This window comes from Sparus aurata, chromosome 16 (assembly GCF_900880675.1).
Source record: "Sparus aurata chromosome 16, fSpaAur1.1, whole genome shotgun sequence".
Lineage (NCBI taxonomy): Eukaryota > Metazoa > Chordata > Actinopteri > Spariformes > Sparidae > Sparus > Sparus aurata.
Genome location: NC_044202.1, coordinates 7,830,870 through 7,850,945, shown reverse-complemented (window position 1 = coordinate 7,850,945; position 20,076 = coordinate 7,830,870). Strand labels below are relative to the sequence as shown.

At 44.4% G+C, this 20,076-nt stretch overlaps 3 protein-coding genes across 5 annotated transcripts; 1 reads left to right on the top strand and 2 right to left on the bottom strand.

Moving 5' to 3' along the window:
• Positions 1–818: 818 nt before the first annotated feature.
• gng7 (guanine nucleotide binding protein (G protein), gamma 7) lies at positions 819–11,058 on the top strand. 3 transcript variants are annotated; one of them, XM_030443804.1, is made up of 4 exons: positions 819–949; positions 4,242–4,336; positions 5,159–5,274; positions 5,418–11,058. In XM_030443804.1, exons 3-4 carry the CDS (start codon positions 5,194–5,196, stop codon positions 5,541–5,543), a joined length of 207 nt encoding a protein of 68 aa, XP_030299664.1. In that variant the 5' UTR covers positions 819–949; positions 4,242–4,336; positions 5,159–5,193; the 3' UTR covers positions 5,544–11,058. The 3 variants fall into 3 exon arrangements, with proteins under 3 accessions (XP_030299664.1, XP_030299665.1, XP_030299666.1); XM_030443805.1 differs by lacking the exon at positions 819–949 and adding an exon at positions 956–1,137; XM_030443806.1 differs by lacking the exon at positions 819–949 and adding an exon at positions 1,154–1,482.
• A 1,933-nt stretch (positions 11,059–12,991) lies between these two features.
• Positions 12,992–15,219, bottom strand: LOC115597300 (growth arrest and DNA damage-inducible protein GADD45 beta-like). Its single transcript, XM_030443106.1, has 4 exons — positions 15,000–15,219; positions 14,308–14,409; positions 13,996–14,212; positions 12,992–13,761 (listed from the first exon to the last, which is right to left on the bottom strand). The coding sequence occupies exons 1-4, from the start codon at positions 15,035–15,037 to the stop codon at positions 13,657–13,659; spliced, it is 462 nt and encodes a 153-aa protein (XP_030298966.1). The 5' UTR covers positions 15,038–15,219; the 3' UTR covers positions 12,992–13,656.
• Positions 15,220–16,145: 926 nt separating this feature from the next.
• On the bottom strand, positions 16,146–19,856 carry LOC115597299 (interferon-induced protein 44-like). Its single transcript, XM_030443105.1, has 8 exons — positions 19,807–19,856; positions 18,598–19,090; positions 18,327–18,378; positions 17,779–17,974; positions 17,483–17,635; positions 17,217–17,388; positions 16,912–17,012; positions 16,146–16,825 (listed from the first exon to the last, which is right to left on the bottom strand). The coding sequence occupies exons 2-8, from the start codon at positions 19,076–19,078 to the stop codon at positions 16,577–16,579; spliced, it is 1,404 nt and encodes a 467-aa protein (XP_030298965.1). The 5' UTR covers positions 19,079–19,090; positions 19,807–19,856; the 3' UTR covers positions 16,146–16,576.
• Between the last annotated feature and the right edge of the window lie 220 nt (positions 19,857–20,076).

Here is a 20,076-nt window from a genome sequence, read left to right as displayed (position 1 = left end):
AGATTTATTTGTTTTCATTTTTTTAAGCTTTAACATCTTAGACATATGTTTCTCAGTGCATTTAGGGTTGCTATTATATTAAAACCAAAATAAACTGTATATTATATAAAGCAATGTATTGGAGACATTTAATCTAAAAAGAAATCTATTGTAAAAGAATTTAGGAAGCTCAAAAAACGATATTCTGATTTAGTTCATAATAATTTATGATTCCTAGATGTTTTGATATGCAATGAAAATATTTATGCAGTCTGCTCTCAACTTTTTGATTGTTTGCCTGAAATCTGAGCCCACACGTTTTATTTACAATAGATTAAAAGATCAGAGATGAAATCTGCTGGTTGGGAAAATGAAGCCACTGAACAATCACCTTTGCAGGTTCAGAAAATGAGGTTTTGGAGGGATCCAACGACATATTCATTGTGAAATAACTGTGAGAGCAGGAAGTTATTTTTGAATGTCTCATTCATGCAAGTAAAACCCATTCTGCTCTTCAAAACATCCACCACATTTCCAGATTTAAGGAGGGTGTCACAAGACCTTACTGGTCCCGAACAAAGCAGCGCATTCTTCCCCTAATGGGACAGAACTGGATCTTATTTCCATCCGGACTCTTGGATGAATTCGTGCGATTTGGGCGTGCGAACATCCGAGAGTGTTTGTTTTGGAGCCCCCGTGTTAAAGGTGCTGTCACCAGATCGGATGAAAGGAGGGAGGGAGGGAGGGAGAAGGAGAAAGGGAGGAAGGGAAGGGAAGGGAGGAAGCGAAGGGAATGGAGGGAGGGAGAGAGGGAGGGGGGGGGGGGGGGGGGGGGGGTATAGAGGAGTGGACAGACACTGGCAACGGAGGGGGAGGCGTTTGGCTCGGTGAAGACGGGGAGTGAGCGAGCAGAGAGGGTGAGAAACCAGCGGATCTGGCCCTTTAAATCACCAATACAGCGCATTCGGAGGTGAGTTTGGAGATATTCGGGTATTTTTTCTCCCTGTGTATAATAATTGTAACGCGTCTGTGCGCCTCTGCAACCCCGGCTTCTCGCCACCGAGGGCGGCTGCAGCGGAGAGGGGCTTCATCAGTGTCACGAATCCGGTTTTCCCCAGCCCTTTGCCGGCAGAGAGGGTGGGGAGGACTGGGGACAGGGTCAGTGGAAGATTTCCTACAGCTCGGCTGGACTTGAGGACGCACAAGCTACTGTATCCAAAAACAAAAAGACAGAAAGAAAGAACCCCTCTCTGGATTTTATGTGCTGATGTAGGCCGTATGCCGATCAATTTGCATAATAGCGGAACATAAAGGCATGCGCTCCGGTCTTGTGCCCATTGTCGCTGGATGGGTTCGTACTGGCTGCTGGAGCCTGCCTCCCTCCAAACATGTCACCACCCTGCTCCCACGGCTAACAATCAGGGGCCTGTTTTGCAGACCTGAAGCGGTCTAGTCTGGTCTCCACTTGGGAAAAATATCTCTGGTTTTGATAATGTGCACAAGGTCTGCCTGTGCCTGCGCGCCTGTGCGTATGTATGTGCGCGCCCGTCTGTGTGTGTGTGTGTGTGTGTGTGGAGTGTAGATAGCCATGGGAGAGAGGGGACATGCTGTTCTATCCATCAAAATGCCCGCATTGTGTTTTCACACGGTGGAGCAGCGAGCGAGGGGCCTATAGCGGAGGACATGGCTCCGAACCGCAGGCCCCGATCGGCGCTCGGGAGCAGCTAGGATCAATAAGGATTGATGCAGTTTTGCGCGTCTTGTGAGCGGCTGTGGGCTCGGCTGGCTCGGCTGGCTCGGCTGACCGGGCCCTGTCCGGCTCTGGTGATGTTTTTCTGGTCCAGGCCGAGACAAACGAGCTGCTTGTGTTGGTTTTTCTGCTTCTGTGCATCGGCTTTGCGAGAAAGTGTTTTCAATCTGGGGGCGTAGGAGAGGAGAGATTTGGCCGTGGAGGGGCAGGAATTCATGTTTGTGCTGCTTTTCCTTTTTTTTCTTTCTTTCTTTCCTTTTTTTCTTTTTAAGGGTACAGCTTCCTTCTGTCAGCGCGGAATGCGCCACAGCAGAAAGTTTGAAAAATCAACAGGCTGGAGAAATGAAAGCAGTGGGTTTATGATATGAGTTAGGTGTGTGTGTGTGTGTGTTTGTGTGTAGGAGAAGTGATTTATGGATGCTGTCCCTGCAGGTGACACCTTCTTATGAGTAGAATATGTGCGTAAACACCTTTTTAGATTTGGTTTCACAGCTCACTTGTTAAAAGAAAAACAAAAGATCTACTGTCTCTGGAAGATTGTGTTGTTAAAATTAGTTGTTATTTTTAGAGGAAGCAGATCCTATTTTGGGGTTTGACGACAAAATAAGAGCACCAACTCCCTTTTTTTTGGTTGTTGTTCATATCTTTAGTCTTGTGTTGTCACTGATGCTGCATGTGGGGGTGATTCAGGGACACTCCTGACAGATAATGAGAATGTATGTTGAGGTGGAAAAGTGTGTCTGTAGGTGTGTGTTCTTGTAGTAAACACGTACATCTGCTCACACACTGACACATGACTGACACCTTCTATTTAGGGACGAAGAGCAGCTCCTCAGATGGTGAACCGTTATGTTTCAGTGTTAAAACGTGTGTTTTGGTGACGTTTAGGGTAACATTCAGGTCAGGCATGTAGAGGTTAGATCACTGTTTGAATCATTTCCAATGCTGATGCCTCTTTTTTGACTGTCAACAGCAGCTGATGTTGAAACTTTACATTTCTTTATGTGGAGGCTTTATGTTTAACTTTCAACGATTTGCTTAGGGTTAGGTACAAAAACCAAACCGAACCGTACAAAAAAAAAAACATTTGGTCACTACAAACATGACTAGAGATGTCCCGATGTGGTGTGTGGCTTACAAATGTTAAAACAAGTTCCAGACTGCGGTCACCTTTCTCGCTTAACTCCTCCACCTCCTGATGTGAAAGTCACGGTCGTAAACATGAAGCATGAAGTCAGTACGACAAATTTGTAGAAATGTGGCCTCTGGAATATAAAAATTGTAAATCACCCTGAAAAGTGGCTCGGTTTTGCTTCCGAAGGTTTGGTTGGAGTTAGGATTTTGTCTCAGGGTTAAGATTAGGATCAGGATTCAGAATGAGAGTTTCATCAGGTGTCTCCTCTCTCTCTCTCTCTCTCTCTCTCTCTCTCTCTCTCTCTCTCTCTCTCTCTCTCGCACACACACGCACAAAAGCCCTAATTACAGACATGAATCTCTGAGCTACTCCACAGTCGGAGTAATTAAAGCAGGACTCTCTTCCCGGGAGAGAGAGAGAGGGCGACAGACAGAGAGACAGAGTGAGAGACGCACTCCGGGTGATGAATGTGAGGAGCGAGGTGTGTTTGATTGTACTTACCGGTGGGGAAACTTCTACTCTGTACTAAGAGACGCGTAAACGAAATGAACTGGAGGTTTTTTAAGTGAGTTTTGGACTCTACAGCTCCTTGTGTCCTACATGGGGTCAGTAAGGTGGTGTCAGTGGTGCTTTGGGAAGTTGTGGTGACAGATATTGTGATGATGATACATTCTTCTCTTGAAATGTCTGTTGACTTGGGTTGGTTTTGATGTTTTTCTAACCAAACTCAGCAGTTATCCCCACTCAAAGTTGCCTGCAGTAAAGGTCCAGTGTGGACGATCTGGGCAATACGTCTTTACTACCAATTTGCCAAATACGGCAGCTTGCTCAGCGTACTTCAACTTCAAACTGTGGCGCTCTACCTAACTCTCTATTGTCGGATTTGCACATGAAGGGCTCCACGGTAGCAATAAATGTAATATCGGGTTACACTTTCCAAGTAACTACAGCACTCGGTTAGGTTTAGGAACCAAAACTACTCAGTTAAGTTTAGGATAAGCTCATACTTTGGGATGAAATAACAACATTCAGTCTTGTAACGTCATGTAATATGCCAATGTAAGTCACGCAACTTAAATCACATAATGTAAGTAAGTAATTTGCGTACATTAAACTACAGGAAGGGGGGTGTCTTCCATGGAGCCCGCCATTTTGCACCGCCATGTTTTTACAAACCAAACACAGGAACTAGATAGAGCCCTTTTTCTTGTTTTCAACTGCCACCATAGGAACCTTAGTCACTCTCCAGCAGATGCCTTCAACGCAGATTTCACTCTCAGTACTAAAACAACAGAAAAATCCCCCATATTAAGTTACAAAAAACTACAAATGAAACTGATATTTTGAAATGTTTAGCATGTTTGTTGTTCTCCACAGAGACAAGCCAATGTGAGTTCAGCTCTGACCTGCTCCTGACTTGGCAACTGTCCGCTGCACCGCTCAGATCGTCCTCGCCACGATTGTGCCGCCAGGTAACGCTCTCTTGTCTCTGTGTGTCTTTGTGTCCGACTACAACATATTAAAAAGCTTGGAGGATATTCAACACGGACGACAAACATAGATAATATTGTTGAAGCTGTTTTTGAAACGGCTCCATCCTTAGTTTTCCTGAATCCTGAATGTAGTCTGACCGTGAAGCTGCTCGTCGAAAGTGTTGCACCATCATGTGGTCGCCTCATAGTGGTGCTGTAACTCCACAGCTGAGGCCAAACGATCACCTGATAGAAACTACTGATAAGGTAAAAGGTGACACAGCTCACAAATCAGTGTAGCATTTCAAATAAACACTGACTTAAGCAGAAGTGTCATCATTCATAAAGTAGCAAAAATAAAAGTACACATTATGCAGGAAATGTCCTTTGTTAGAGTATATATTTATCGTGTTATTGGATCAATAATACATCAAATTATTGCGATTAAGATAACAGATGAAAACAATAAATGAATATTACATATTATTTGCAATATTTCCCTCTGCAATGAAAATACTGTGAACTTTGACCTACCTCAGCAAATGTATCCTTTATGCTACCTTTTTTTAAATACTGTATATATTACATAATCTAAGTATTTTATATGCAAGCCAGACCTCACATCTCACCTGCATGTCACCTGGATGATCTGCTAAAACTGGTCCTACTTGCGCACAAACATGTAAAACTTTGCTCCCAAGTATATTTTTAGTGCCGAGGACTCGCCCAGCCCGTGCATAGTTAATGAAATCATCCATCATTGTCTGGCACTGTAAACATTTTCTTTCTCTCTCTCTCTCTCTCTCCCTCTCTCTCATTCAGTTTTCTCCTGTGTTGGTGCAGTCTGATGGATCAGTATGTCTACCACTAATAATATCGCCCAGGCCAGGAAACTGGTGGAACAGCTGAGGATCGAGGCAGGGATTGAACGCATCAAGGTGGGACGGCGCTTCACTGCTGCGTTCCTGTACGTGTGAGCGTGATTATCATCTCCTGATACCTTTCTCTTTGTCCCCCCTGTCTTTTTTCTCCTCTTGTTTCCTCCACCTTCCTCTTGTCTCCCCCTCCCTTCCCCCTCTAGGTGTCTAAAGCAGCGGCGGACCTGATGAGCTACTGTGAGCAGCACGCTCGTAGCGACCCTCTGCTGGTTGGGGTTCCCACCTCCGAAAACCCTTTCAAGGACAAGAAACCTTGCATCATCCTATAGCCGCACTACATTCCTCCTGCCCTCATACACACACATATACACACACACACACATACATAAACACACATGCACACACACACTCTCAAGCTCAATACTTCAATTGATCCTTCCTGAGACATGCAAACACACACACACACACACACACACACACACACTTGATGCATCCCATCTAGTACAACACAAACACAAGACACACTCCCAAAAATAGCCACTCTGGAAAAGCGCCATACCCCTGAGCCACAGCTAGGGGGCAGGTTTTCTTGTTTCTCACAGTGGCTGAGATCAGTATATCACTGAGTATGATCCAAGGTGCTTTGGTAATATTCATGTATGCTGGTAAATTAACTACAAGTGTCAGTTTAACTTGAAAACAAAAAAAAGGGATTTGGACATTAATAATCGGTAGGAAACTGGGATTTTCTCTCCTTCTTTTGTCATGAAGTAAGGGGGTTGGGTGAAGGATGGACAGCAGTGCCATAGGCAAGGAGTGGGAGGATGCATGTGGGCAACAGATAAAAAGGATGGTAGGCGCTCCTGCCAGTCGTGCCAAACACGAGCTGGTGTCCCGTTAAAAGCTCAGTAAAATGCTTTTTATTTTTCAAAGGCTGTTATAAAAAAGAAAAAAAAGGTCTGGGAGCTTTGCCCTCCGGCCTGCCAGTGCTAAAATCATGGCAGGTCGTTTTGGAGCGAGCGGCTGAAGCCTTTGCCTTTCTCGGGCTATAGCATGTTCCCACCCAGAACCTGTATGAACAGACCTTCTCTGCCTGTGGCCTCACTTTGGCCGTCCGCAGCCTTTGGCCAAACCTCCAGCTGTGCCAACATGTACAGAAAGTCGTCTCTAGATGCCGATCTGCCGTCACCGATTCCACGGCAGCTTCGCCGCGGCTGCTGTTGGTTTAAAAATCGATGTCTGGGCTGACCTCAGATCTGCACCTATGAGGGTAACATAGTGAACTGCTCTACACAGAACTCAAGCTATTAACCCTGGACGTTTACTGCATTTTTCTTAAGAGATACTTGTTTGTGAACTCAATGTATGTTTTGATATTTTGTTGAAGCATTACTTAACAGAAAAGATAAAACTGTACTTTTTTTTTTTTTCTTCCAATGTTTAGCTTTGACGTAGGTGTCGCCCCTGGCCAATCAGGTTACTCTTCCTGTCTGGCACTAAATGCTAATGAAACGACAGGGGGGGCCTGGTTGTGTTCTAGGGGGTTACGCCTAACCAGATACCTGCTAGGATCTTAAACAAAGGTTTCTACTGTACATCAAGCCTCCCTGTGCTTTACCCTGAGAGAGGGCGAGGTCGCAGACAGACTGAGAATCAGTCTGCGAGGACCTTAAGGCCGGAGGAGAAAACAAAAAGTTTAAAAGTGAAGCGCCCTTTTCCCGCCTTCTCCAGTCATAAATTGGAAGTGAAGTGAAGAAAAAGACGGAGGCGTTTGTTTTGTTTGCCTCTGCAGTCGAGAAAAAGGATACACTTTGGATTTAAATCAGATTATCATAGATGCGACCTGGCTTTACCAGTCTTTAAAGTCTCTCCAGTGAGAAGAGCTCGCTTTAACGTGAGCTTAAAAAACTGGTCGGGGATCAGAGCCAGCAATCGTCCCCCCCCCCCTCGGTTTTTCCACCTCTCCTCCGCGATGCTCCTCCTCCTCTTCTCTGACAAACCAAACTTGATTGTAAAAACTGAAGACGACGTGATTAAAAAAAAAAAAAAAATGAAGTCAAGAGAAACAAACTAAGTGTATAAACTTTCTTTCAGACATGTGCAGAAGTGATAAGTTGAAGAGTAGCTGTTTTGGGTTTATTTTCTGAGTTTCTTCTTTCTATGGAGTCCATGGAACCTGGTCAGTTGAGTATTACCCTGTACAGTGTTTGTAAGATACAAAATCTAAAACACAGAATCCCCCTCTCTGTGTATGTTGGATTTTTTTAGTACTACTTATTCTGTTCTGTCAGTCAGGATCATGTCTGTCTTCATTTCTTATCATTTTCTCTTTTTTTTGCGTCATTCAGGTCTAAGAGGCCTGAGATAGTGGAGGATGGTTTCAACCACAGATACACATCCAAAACGCCTGATGAGGATATATTAGAGTAACGCCAGATAGACACTAAAAGCCCTGTTAGGTTTTGGATCATATCCTGCTAGAGGATGAATCAACATGGGACCTCATTTCGGTGGCAAAAACCAACCTCCTGATCTCTCCTTTAACACCAGAGCAGCCCGCAAGTTTTCCATTGGTTTTGGTGGTCGACGGGCAACGAGGACAGCGCACATAACGCACATAACGCACACCCCCTCGCTCTTGCAGTTGTTTCTTTAAGGTTTGATAGAGCAGTGGTATGGCTCGGCGTTGAGAGCTGCTTTTGGCGGTTGCTGCTGAAAGGAAGATGCTTTGTTGTGTATTTACATGTGAGCATATAGTTGAGGCTTTTTGTCAGGAGAGACCTACAGTGACAGAGCAGGGTGGAGCCATTTGGACAGGGCTTACTGCTGCTGATGGACTGTTGGGGGAGTTGAACCCACTGCTCTTTCTCTTCTCTAATCACTAGGTCATTAAGAGCCACCTGTGACTTCTGGGAGTCAGGGTGAGTTTTGAAAAGCAGACAGTCCACTGGGGACAACTTGCAAAAATACCACATTGAAAAAAGTTTTTGTGTCCGTACCCTTAATCGGTCTGCAGCCAGTTAGCTTAGCGTAGCAAAAACTGGACTGGAAACGGCTAAAACACCTGATTGTCAGTGTCTCCCTAAACGACATATCACCGCTACCAACGCGACATGAAAGTTGAGCATATTAGCCACACACATACCAGACCGTCATCCTAGTCGCTGTTTGATTGGGTTGAGGAATCACCGCCGTTAGGGTTGACTTAAAAAAAATGTCTTAACCTCCAATAAGTAGCTTTTCGTAGCATTTTTACTGCATTGAATTACATGTAACCCTTCATGTTAGCTAGCGGTTAACTGGCGTTTGCTAGCTCGCCACATTAACACCAACCAGTGTTTGTAGCTATTTGAGTGAAGCTATTGGTAGACAAATGTTTTGGTCAAGTTTAGACAAAGCCGGGCTAAATGTTTCCCCGTTTACAGTCTCTATGCTAAGCTAAGCTAAGCTAACCGACTGCTGCCTTTAGCTTTCGTATTTACGGCACAGACACGAGGGAGAAATCCACTTTCCCGGCGAGAGAGCGAGTGAGCACATTTCCTAAAATGTGAAAAACAATTTCTTACATAAAAAAACCCCGAAATGACTAATTTACAATTCAAATCAGGGTCAAATTGCTAATTAACATCGCTGTTTGTTTGACGTAGGCGATGGTTCCTGATACAAAGCCCGGCTTCATCACTCATTTGCCTTTTGTTCCAAACAGCAAGAGCGAGCAGGAGCTGGAGGACGGCCACGGAGAGGGCTGAGGGCGGGCGTGTGTGTGCATGTGTGTGGGGGTTGCTCGTGTTTGGTAGCTAAAAAGGATGATTCGGCAGAGCGGTGGGCAGAGGAGAGAAAATAGAGGTGCACGCATTTGTGTGTGTGAGTGTGAGTGAGTGTGTATATGTCAGAGACAGTGTGTATGAACACACAGTGCCTCCGGTGCTGTGCAGAGTGTCACATAGTAATGTTACTGTACTGAAGTCCCGCAAATCCAGGTCAGGGTGAGTCTGACTGGAGGAGAGGTCATGTGACGCCGTGTGAGTCAGAGCGGCACGTATGGCCTCCGCTCGCTCTCATTTCATCAGTCCGAGGTCAGAGCAGTGGAAAAGGATTCTGTCACAAGCTAAAGTTGTTCAGCTGCAGTGTGGGAAGCTATTTTTTGACGCGATGACCAATCGTAGCCCCCCAAAAACAGTCACAGGGATGACAAATTCTCTTCCTGCAAACATTTTCTTTTTCTGTTTCATGTCTGACTCAGCCACATTGGTTTAGCAGCTTGTATTTCCACCGCACATTTAAGCCTTAGAGGCCAAAAAGAATAGTTTGACATTTTGGGAAATAGAGAGAGTCAATTGAGAGGGATCGATAACCGCTCTCATATCTGCCTCTTCAGTATGAAGCTAAAGCCAGCAGCGGGTTAGCTTAGCTGAGCTTCAACACTCAAAACAGGGAAACAGCCAGCCATTTCTTATTGGAGTCATGTCATCATTATGAAGTTGCCCGGCGAGCGGCAGAGAATAGTGCTGCTTATAGCCCCTCCGTTTGGTTCTGGTACAGATTAAACAATTGATTAGCTGGCTTTAGAGATGCAAGTTGCCATATTTGGTTAGTCTAGCCTAGCCTCTGTTCCAATGGCTTCTGCAACTTAGTGCTGCGTGTTGGTTCATTGGTCTGGTTATGAAAACATGAAGCAAGTTCGTGAGGTTCACTCTTCACCTTCAGAGATGAATCGGCATCCAATGCAGCGTTTGCTGCAAGGATCTGAAACCTTAGTGATTTCAACAAAGTTTAATGCTGATCGCTTCATGAACACAGAAAGCTGCCATTGAAATAAACCCTAATAACATCCAATAAGTCCCAGTTCCACTTGAGCTTTCTTCACAGAGCTAGGCTAGCTGTCTTCCCCTGTTTCGAGTCTTTATGCTAAACTAAGCTAAGCTAAGCTAAGCAGCAAAAAATTCCAAACTATTCATTTAAATTGATTAAATTCCTGTGTCTCATCTGTAGAGATATCTGAAGTGATCGTTAGAGTGCAACCTGCAGTGACGGGCAGGGAACAACACAGTGTTACTAATCCAGGAACTACTTTCTCTCGCCGACCTTTCTCTGAACCGCTGTAGGATTGAGGAAATAGCTCCTTCGTGGAAAAGGAAACGCAGTTCCTTGTAATTCCTTTGCAAGATGCAGCTTCTGTCAAAGAGAGTTACAACTGCAAAAGATTTGCCAGCATGCATACATGTCAACACACACACACACACTGATGTTGTCCTAGAGTTGTCTGACGGACGCTAATTTTTATCATTATTGTTTTATTTTTTCCAATCATTCCATAGCTGGTTGGGCGTACAATCAGAGACAGTCGGCCTGAATTGCCTGTTCGACTGACAGTTTGATTGACCGGTCGTTAGTTTGCCTTATAGTGGCGTATATTGTGTTAATGCTGGTCTTGGGGGTGATCAGATCAACAGAATGAACAGTGTTAAAGCAGAACACACGGCTCGAGATGGAAATCCACTGGTGTTGTGACGCAAAGCGAGCCCGGTGAAGTGGATTTCAGGTCAGGTGGGGAGAGTTGAGGCTCCTCACCGGCTGACTTCTGAAATCACGCATCGCCGAATCAGCTCTGAGCCCTTCCCGAGACTCATCTTTTTGTGTTCTGATCTCCTGTGTATGCATACAGTATATGTATCTTTTTGCCTTGATTGATTATGAAGAAAATATATCTATTTTTTGTAACTGTTCTCTGATGTGCCATAACTCATGTTTTCTTGCACACTGTTAATATTTTGTGGATATTGCTGTTAAAAAGATGATATTGAGAAGTAGATAACATTAATAAAAAGATGATATAATAACAAACGTGCTTGCGTTATATGTTCTACTGGATATATTCAAGTTTTTTCTGCAGACATCCATGGTTCCCAGATGACAAATATTTTTAATTTAATATTACCTGTGGTGTCATCATCGGGTCAAAATCCATTTAATACTTTGGTTTATGGCCAAACACCTGCAACAGCATCCCCTCAGCCTTCCCTTTGCTCTGTGTTTACTCCTAATTTGCAATTGTTAGCACGCTAAGCTAAGATTGTGCTGATGGTAAAAAGTTTGGAGAACATCAGCATGTACTCCACATCCTTTAAATTTGTGTCTCATAATAATGCCATTGATTCATGTGAGGCATCCATACATAGATCTGGAACTTTCACATTATGGACATAAATTGACATTTTTGTTTCAATTTGCCTCTGTTTTTATTAATTTGCCACACATTTTTCATTTGATTTATTAATGTATTAATTTTTAACTTTATTTAATTATCATATATTCCTTATTTTAGGCTTTTTCGTTCCTTCAAACCACATTAGCTAAGGCCAAATTGGACATATTGGACAAAAAGCTGAGTTTCTGGCTCATAATTGGGACTTGAGAGTTGAAATTCTGCTTGTTACAAGTCAGAAACTCACATTAACTTCAACATTAGTATGGCATGAGTAAGAGCTTCTTCCAGCATTCTTGCAAATGATTATTCAGTGTTTGTATTTGCCTAATTGTGCAGCCTTGAGTAGGAGGTGTTTTTTGTGGAGGTATGCACATGGACACACATGCTCTGTGTTCTAATAGGTACAGGGTGTGCAGTACAAAGATGGGAATTTGCTGCAGAAAGAGTAAACAAAAGATCACGGCTACTTTAAACCTCCCATTTGGATAATTTGACAGGAATGTCATTGTTGCAGGCCCTCTGTCTCGGCCCGTCTGTCTGCCCTTTGCAGCACTGACTCAACAGTCACGAGTTTCCTCCAAGTTTCAAACCAACCCCTCTGCGAGTCCAGGCCAATCACACTGAGGGTGGATGAAACGCAGCCAATCACAGGTGCGTCCCCCCTCTTCTGTCACGCCCCTGTCCAGCCAGTGGTAAACAAATGGGAGGTCCATGTGCCTGAATGTTCCCACTCTTTCTGTTGTGCAGCCTGAGCCGCGCACAGACATGTGAGAGCGGAGTGAAAGGAGGGCACGGGGGAGGACAGAAACACCTGATCATGTGGAGTTAGAGCGTCATGGGTGGGGTTCCTCTGGGACGCGTCTTGCAAATGATTTGGCTCCCTATCAGGACCGTGCATGTGCAAGTTTAACTGCGCGGCGTGGCATGAATTAAATCTAAAATGCAAATTGCTTGGGAAGAAACTGTCCGAGCATCATTCCTGAGACTTTTCCCACCCTCCGCCCGCTCGACTCGCAGGGACGGCAGGTCCGCATCAGCTTGTTTTGCCTGTTTGATTCCACCACAGAGAAGTTTCTGTCTCCACCCCGGTTTCCCTCTCATCGCACACTTTTGTTTACTACAAAGAAAGGTGTAATGCTCCTGACAAAGACCTTGGCCCGTGCGCATGTTTTTTTTTTCTTTTTTTTTTCCATGACTTGAACCCAGGTGTTGACTGCAGTTGCGTGACTCAGCTGCAGTGCCGGTTTCATTACGCACACATTTGCTTTTGTTTTGAAATCTGAGCGCAGACATCTTGACAACACAAGGCCGTGAGTTATGAATACAATAATTTATTGAGCACAAAAATTAGACCATAAATAGCGACACAATGAACTCACACAGTCAATAAATTACAGCTCATGGTGGCATTTTATCAAAGAAGCAGCACTCCTGAAGGCACAGAGACACTGAACTGTGACTTCTGTTGCAGCGCAATGAGAATTTACAGTCGACACACTTCACTCTGCAGACCCAAAGTCACCATCATGTATTTTTTTGGGGTGGGGGGGGGGGGGGGGGGGGGGGGGGGGGGGGGGGGGGGGGGGTTGAATAAACCCAAACTCAAACATCATTTCCATTTCAGTTTCTATGGCGACGATTCCTCCGCCGGATCGGCTGTTCTTTTTTTTTTTAAAGAATGCACACAGCCGTCGCACGCCCAAAGTCTTTATTCTAAAGAAAGACGCGTGCATTGTGCGCCGCATACCACGCATTCAAACACACACCTTTCCTCTCCAAGGACTCTCCCATGGCGGAATACGCAGGAATGTTGGGCATAGTTTCATCGCAGCATTCCTGTGGGGTCCGTAGAAAACCACACAGGTATTCCAGGTTGGGGTGTGGGCGCGTTTTCTCTAACGCCGCTGCTCCTCTGATTGATGGTCACACCCGAACGGAAGCGCAAAAACAGAAGCTCGGATCTAGTTGTTTGTTTTAACTGACAGTGGGAATCTGATTTTCTGTTTGTATCTTTTGCACAAAGCAGATTTCGTGAACCAGTCTCCGCTCTGACTTTATCACATGTCACTGAGTCCTTTGGTTCCTGCCGGTCACCAGTCAGAAAAAGCCCGGGACAGTCCAGTCCTCTCCAGGCGATCCCCCGCACGAGCAACGACGATTCATGAGTATCTGAACCCAGAAAGCTCCCGTTTGTTTTGTTTTTTTCTGTTCATGCATGTGGGTGCCGGGCCCCTTCAGCGCTCCTGCAGGACCAGCTCGGGCACCCACTGGTCCAGGCGTCGGCTCTCCTGGCAGTAGGTCCCCACCTCCTGTAGCCTGCAGTGATCAGCCTGGGGGTTCTGGGGAATCAAACACATCAAATTCAGGTTCAGGCTTCGGTTGAATTAGTCTGCTTGAAGGTTTTGCAACAAGGAAATTGTTTTGAAAAGTTCCAGAAAGTAAAATCACTTCAGCCAAAAGTGTGGAGCAGCATTTCAACCATGGCATGGAAATAATCTGCAAGGTTACATTCCCACTGCGGCCTTGCAGTTACATAAGAGAGAGCTGCTGTTCTGCTGACTGAGTCAACTCACCGTAACCAGCATGCAGTGGAGGTCTCTGAGCTCCTCCTGGTTTCTGTTGGCATCCGCGGCTCCCAGCAGCTGCTGGAGCCGCCGGACTCCCGAGACCCGCAGGATGGTGAGGCCACTGTCGCAGCAGAAGGACTGCAGCAGGGTGAAGTGGATCTGCAGCGCCACGTCGTCCGCGTCGTCGGCCGCCAGGACGCACAGGACCACACTGTCCGGGTCTCTGAGGGAGGACAGGAGGGAAAAGTTACGGATGAGTTATGTGTGGGATGGAGTTATTTTCTGCTCTACGGGCGCTGTGAAGTAGATGCAACTCACGCATTGAGAAGTTTGGCTGATTCATAGATGCCAACAGTCAGGCAGTCTTGTTTCTGAGCCGTCACCAGCAACTCCTCCAGAGCCAGACCCACAGCCTGCATCCTGAGAGGGACAGACAGAACCATCAGCCTTATGTGTTGTGTAATCGAATAAATGACTGAACACTGGTCCTGTCGGACACCTGCTGCAGTGTTTTAATAAATCATTACAATACTGTATCAACCAAATGCATAAAATCGTGTTAAAGTGACGAGACACCAAAAGTACATTTCATCATAACATTTCAGGTTGTTTTGCAGCTCGGTCTTAAAGATGCCTTCTCTCCCAGGCATGACAAAGAAATAGAGCCTTTCTTTCCTGATGCACAAGTCGTGTTATTCATAAAATATTGACTTCAAGCCTACTATAAATAAACATAGCTGTCCACATGCAGCCTCCCTGCAGGGTGGGCAACATGCATGCACAGTATTGCGCAATCAAGTCCTAAAATTAGCATGACAGGGATGTTCTGTGCAAAAGCTCAAAATTGATTTATGCACATGCAGCTTTTAAAGTTGTAATCTCATATGTCCAATGTCAGATGTTTAAACCATATTAAGTATGCGTTGCTGCAAATCTCTGCACGCATGATTTTCACGCTCATGTCTCATTAAAAAAAGCTCATAAAAGTGAAGTGAAAATGAAAATCTCACCTGTTCTCGATGGAGCCGCAGCGTTCCTCGGGAATCATATTTTTGCAAAATCCGAAATTAATCCCAGAGAGAGAGAGAGGAGAAATAAAAGGTGATTATGTCGGTGAGTGATGTGTTTTGAGTCTCTCTTCAGCGTGTGTGTGTGTATGTCCAGGGTCTGCTCGAGTGTTTGTTGTTGGCAACGTTGCGACACTCTTTATACCGGAGCCGAGAGGGGGGGCGGCACCGAAACTGCACGACTCCTGCGATTGGCTGCGAGGGAAACCCGACGTCTGCCCTCTGTCATGTGGACTTGGTGGTTTCATTTGATTGTGTGGTTGCATTCAGGGGATGGTTTCACACGACTTCTGCTTCGTCATTCTGACTTTTTTTTAATCTATGCATGTATACAAATAACCACGGGGGGGAAAAAAATAAATAAATCAGCTAATTGAGAACAGCAGTTTGTTGATCGTGCTGGACCGGATGCGGTTGTGCAACATCAGTTTATCATCTTTTCATAACAGCCTAAGTTTTCATAACTGGAGACCAGAGGTTATGAAATTATGACTGACATCTAGTGGCTGATGGAGGGGAGGAGAAGGCTGCATAAACCTTTTATAAAACTGTAATACCCTAAGGTTACTCCAATATCAACCTTGATAACTGTATCACTCTGAATTTTAAACCGCTCATAACTGCTGAACCATAATTTAAAGGTGCACTATGTAGAGATGGTAAAGAAAATGCCTTAACAAACTGCATAAACAAACTATTTGTTTTCATGACTGAATAAACTGCATGAACAAACTGCTCTTAAAGGACAACACGATTTTATCCTGTTTTAGTTTGTTTACATGTGGCGGACCCTGCCACCAAAAGTACATAAGCTCTGGGATCTATAGATACCAGCCACCTAAATACACTTGGGTTTTTTTTCCATCAAGATCCATCTATTATTTCCCGAGGAGTTAACGAGAACATTGAAAAACTCTTTATCTCGCCATGTTAAAGTAAGTGAGAGTAAAATAAGGTTTTGGATCCATCCCTTTATCCGGATCCAAGCCAAAAGGTTAATGGGCCGACACCCATCCTCCCTAAAGGTTTCGTGGAAATCTGTTCAGTAGTTTCTGTGTAATCCTGCTGACAAACCAACCGCCAGACAAGTTATTATCCGACATCTGTCCTTTATTTACATTTTGTGGACTAGATAATGACAACAGCGTGTATAGATGCACAATATTTTTATTAGAATATCCCAGAAGTGTGCAGAAAAAGTCGATGAAATCTGTTGAAACGTGCATCAACATGGCAAAAAAGAAATAGTGAGTGAAAATAAAACAACTGAAGTGGCTAAATTCACCCAATTAGGAGCTAAATGTATAAACATACTTAATCTGCGAACATTTCAAGACATCTGAAACTCAATGTTAGCAAAACAATCTCAGTTTGAGGCCCCCAAGAAGGATGGGCATGTTTTAGATGTCGCATGTAAACTGCTGACTATTAAAGACAACTACAAATAAATGGATTCACCTGTACACATGGTTTACTGAATATATCTGACCAACCGACTCACTATTTTGAGTTTCTGTCTTTCAAACAATGCGTCCTGATAAGTCTTCTTTGAGATGATCACTGGACCTGTAGAGCTCCGCTTGATCATTCACCTCTTGGTCCTCAACAACCTGGTTCTCAAAGAAGCTGTCTGCATAGTTCAGCATCTGCTCCACGGCAGAAAACAGCAGTATGTCAGTGTCCTGGTCCAGCTCCAGCTCCTCGCTGTAGTTCTTCACTGGCAGCACACAGGACAGGGGGATGCCGAGAGACTCGCTCAACTCCCGGGCCTGAAAGAAAGAAAGAAACGTAGATGGATGAAGTTATAGAAAACAAACAAGAACAAGAGGTTTCCACCTCGGTATGATTATTTAACCTTTCTCTGGATGAAAACACTGCGATAAACATTCTTTAAGTCCTCTGCCACCAGCGGACAGGCCTCGTCTACTTTGGTCATCAGCAGAATCTGAGGAAGTCCTGCGAGAGAGAACAGAAGACAAAGAAAAGAGCAGATTTGAAATAGACGGAAAGATAAAGTGAAAGATTACTGACCCCTAGGAGGAAAGTGAGTTATTACAGCAAGAAAGAAATATAGTTCATGTGTTTACACTTCAGTTTTTGTCACAAATTAGAACAAAACATCATAAAAAGATGCTAAAATTATTTTATTATACTCCTCACCCAGCTGGTTGGTCTTTTTCCTGATGGCAGCGAACTTGTCGATCATTTTTTGTGTGAGGATCGAGACCTGGCTGGCGTCGACCACGTAAACCACACAGTGAATCTTGTCGTTCAGAGTCACTTTCTGCCTGTAGCCTGGAGCATCCGCCAGTATCGGAGCGGAGGGACTGAACTGAGGACGAACATGAAGCAAGAGGTGGAAACATTGGGACCACGTAATCAGTCACACAAGAAACTGTAGAAAATTAGGTAGTTATATAGAAGACCTGGTAGCGATCCTTTATGTGACCCTTGTAGATGTTGACCAAGTCCTCAATGTCCAAACCAGAATCAGGTTTTTCCTCCAGCCCCATTGTGTCACACAGGATCAGAGGGAGGGCTCCACCGCCTTTCCCTGCCGTGATGGTGTAGGTGCGGAACTACAGAAGAGACATGAAGTGTAACTTAATCAAACAAACTCATTCATCTTTGCAAGTAGTCAATGATTGGAAACCTTTATTGGACCCTTTACCCTACGTAGGGGTCAGGCCCCTCTGAAGGGCCACAGATCCTGTGCTGGTACCTGAGTGGTCACACTGCTGGCTGCTGTACCGGCGATGGCCTGGGATGTCATGTTGCCTCGAAACGCTGAGCTGATGGAGTTGAAGAAGCTGGACTTGCCGGCCCCGACGCGCCCCACCAACGCCACCCGGGCTTGTTTAACTGTTTTAATATCAGACTGATAGCTCTGAATCTTCTTCATCAGCTGCTGCTTTTTCCTGGAGGGAAGAGAAACATCATGAACACGGTAACTAAAGAGGTTTGGCTAGTTTAGCTGATAATGAACAGAGTCTGCACTGGGTGGGGCTTGCAGTGCTGACTTTGCTTGGTTGAATACTTGCAGCGTTTCATTTTGGCCACCATCAGCACACAGAAAGTTATGATATATTCCTAGTGAAGAGAGCGCACTTTGCCATATTTTGTGCACCCCAGAGGGCAGTTTATCCTGTTTTATCTAACATAGGGGGATAATAGAAGGCACTTGTGAGTCCAACAGTGGATCACATGCCAAGGAACTTCTTAGTTACTTGAATACTTGTTCCTGGGACTAAAGGCTTCACGTGTACATACTCAGGAGTCCACTGCACGTTCCTCCAGGCTTTGGCCAGCAGACCTCCTAAACCTGCAAGTGAAAATAAATGAAAATAGATTAACTGAACATGACAGCGCTCACTACAGTCCACTGTAAGAAACTGCTATTCTTTGTCAGTTTACTAGCAGATTTTAATCATGTCATGAGCTAAAAAAAAGGACCAATTATTTACTTGAAAGGTTGACTGCAGGAGTGTGGATAAAATAAACTTCCTATATTCAGTAAGAGTCCGTGCTAATCGTCACGCACCTTCAGCTCGATACACTTCAAACTCAGTCAGCACCAAGTCGTCTCCGTGCAGAGCTGCAGCCTGAAAGTGGAAGTTTGTCCCCGGGTTGGACTGGAATGCGGGTTTGTCCTCATGCAGGAACACCAAAGCACCATAATTCGGACCTGTGCCTACATCTGTGAAGGCACACTGTCCGCTGATACCTCCCACCCTCAGTGGTTTGTTCTCCTGTGCACTGATGCTGTAGAGGAAGGCCTGCTCGTCATTGACGGCCCCACCGCTCTGGGTGTAGTCCTTGGAGGTGTAAGCCCCAAAGACGAACCCAGCAGCGTTGTAGGCGACGATGACGGTGGGCCCCTGTTTGTCACAGTGGCCGTGGAAAGCAGCAGCGGTGAAGCCGTGGACGCTGGCTTTGTAGAGCAGGTGGAGTCTGACGTGACCGAGGAGGGAGAGCAACTTGTTCTGCTGATCTCTAGACAGGCTGGATGTGACGGCAGACATGATGGAGGAGACCTGAGGATGCAGCACTGTGATTAGATATTATGGTAGAGTTTTTAATATTTGAGCCTGCTGTATTTATTCTCCATTCAAAGGATAACACATCAAATAAATAAATTTAAAAATACAATAATAATAATAATAATAATAATAAAAATATTAATAATTAATAAATAATATAATTTATAATAACAAGAATAATAACAATAAATAATAATAATAAATAATAATAATAAATAATACAATAAATAAATAATAAAAATGATACATAATAATAATAAAAATAAAAGTGATGACTGATAAAGAAGCCTTCATATTCTGTATACTTGGTCATTATGGTGATGTCACAGTCACATGGCAGATGAACTGAAACTGCTTCAGGCAACAACACCCTGATAAAGGCAAGATCCTTGCATCCTAGAATAAAGCCTGCTGTGCATACGAGTTGTTCAATGTGTTTAACTCAAAATGACAGATTTCCAATGATGCATAGTTTCCTCAAAAAACACAAAAAGGGTTGAAAATATGAAATATGATACTTGAAATGTTCTGCGTGTGCTTTCAGCCTCGAGAAGAAAGTGAAAGCAATCCATCATCCACAGGAGGAAAGCAAAAAACCCACAAATCATCAATCTATAATAATAATCGATAATCGACCAACTTCACAGTTCTGAGTTGTTGTTGTTTTAATCTGACTTTAGCATTATGAAGGTAAATATAATCAAACTCACCTGCAGTAGAAGTGTTTCAGTCAAATGCAGCTGGTTGCAGTGATTCAGCTCCAGTGTGTCTGTAAAAACAGAAGTGAAAGTTCAGTTTTTATCATCATGACCAACCCTTCAGGAGGCTCCTCCTATTACAGTTATAAAGGCTGTAAAAATGAATGTGAGCAGAGTCTGGTCCAGAAGTACGATTTTTCTGAAGTAGGTCTAATGAGTTCAGGAGTTTTCAATTAAAAATGTAAGGCAGGCTGTAATATATGCATTTGCTATATTATGCTG

Bases quoted from the DNA above. Each gene is read 5' to 3' on its own strand.
- gng7 (XM_030443804.1), top strand. From the start codon at position 5,194: ATGTCTACCACTAATAATATCGCCCAGGCCAGGAAACTGGTGGAACAG. The intron at 5,275-5,417 runs GTGGGACGGCGC...TTCCCCCTCTAG, and splicing joins CAGGGATTGAACGCATCAAG to GTGTCTAAAGCAGCGGCGGA.
- LOC115597300 (XM_030443106.1), bottom strand. From the start codon at position 15,037: ATGATTCCCGAGGAACGCTGCGGCTCCATCGAGAACAG. The intron at 14,410-14,999 runs GTGAGATTTTCA...TGTCCCTCTCAG, and splicing joins TGCGGCTCCATCGAGAACAG to GATGCAGGCTGTGGGTCTGG. The intron at 13,762-13,995 runs GTGAGTTGACTC...TTGATTCCCCAG, and splicing joins TCCACTGCATGCTGGTTACG to AACCCCCAGGCTGATCACTG.
- LOC115597299 (XM_030443105.1), bottom strand. From the start codon at position 19,078: ATGTCTGCCGTCACATCCAGCCTGTCTAGAGATCAGCAGAACAAGTTG. The intron at 18,379-18,597 runs GTGCGTGACGAT...TTTCACTTGCAG, and splicing joins TGAAGTGTATCGAGCTGAAG to GTTTAGGAGGTCTGCTGGCC. The intron at 17,389-17,482 runs GTCTTCTATATA...GTTCGTCCTCAG, and splicing joins ACATAAAGGATCGCTACCAG to TTCAGTCCCTCCGCTCCGAT.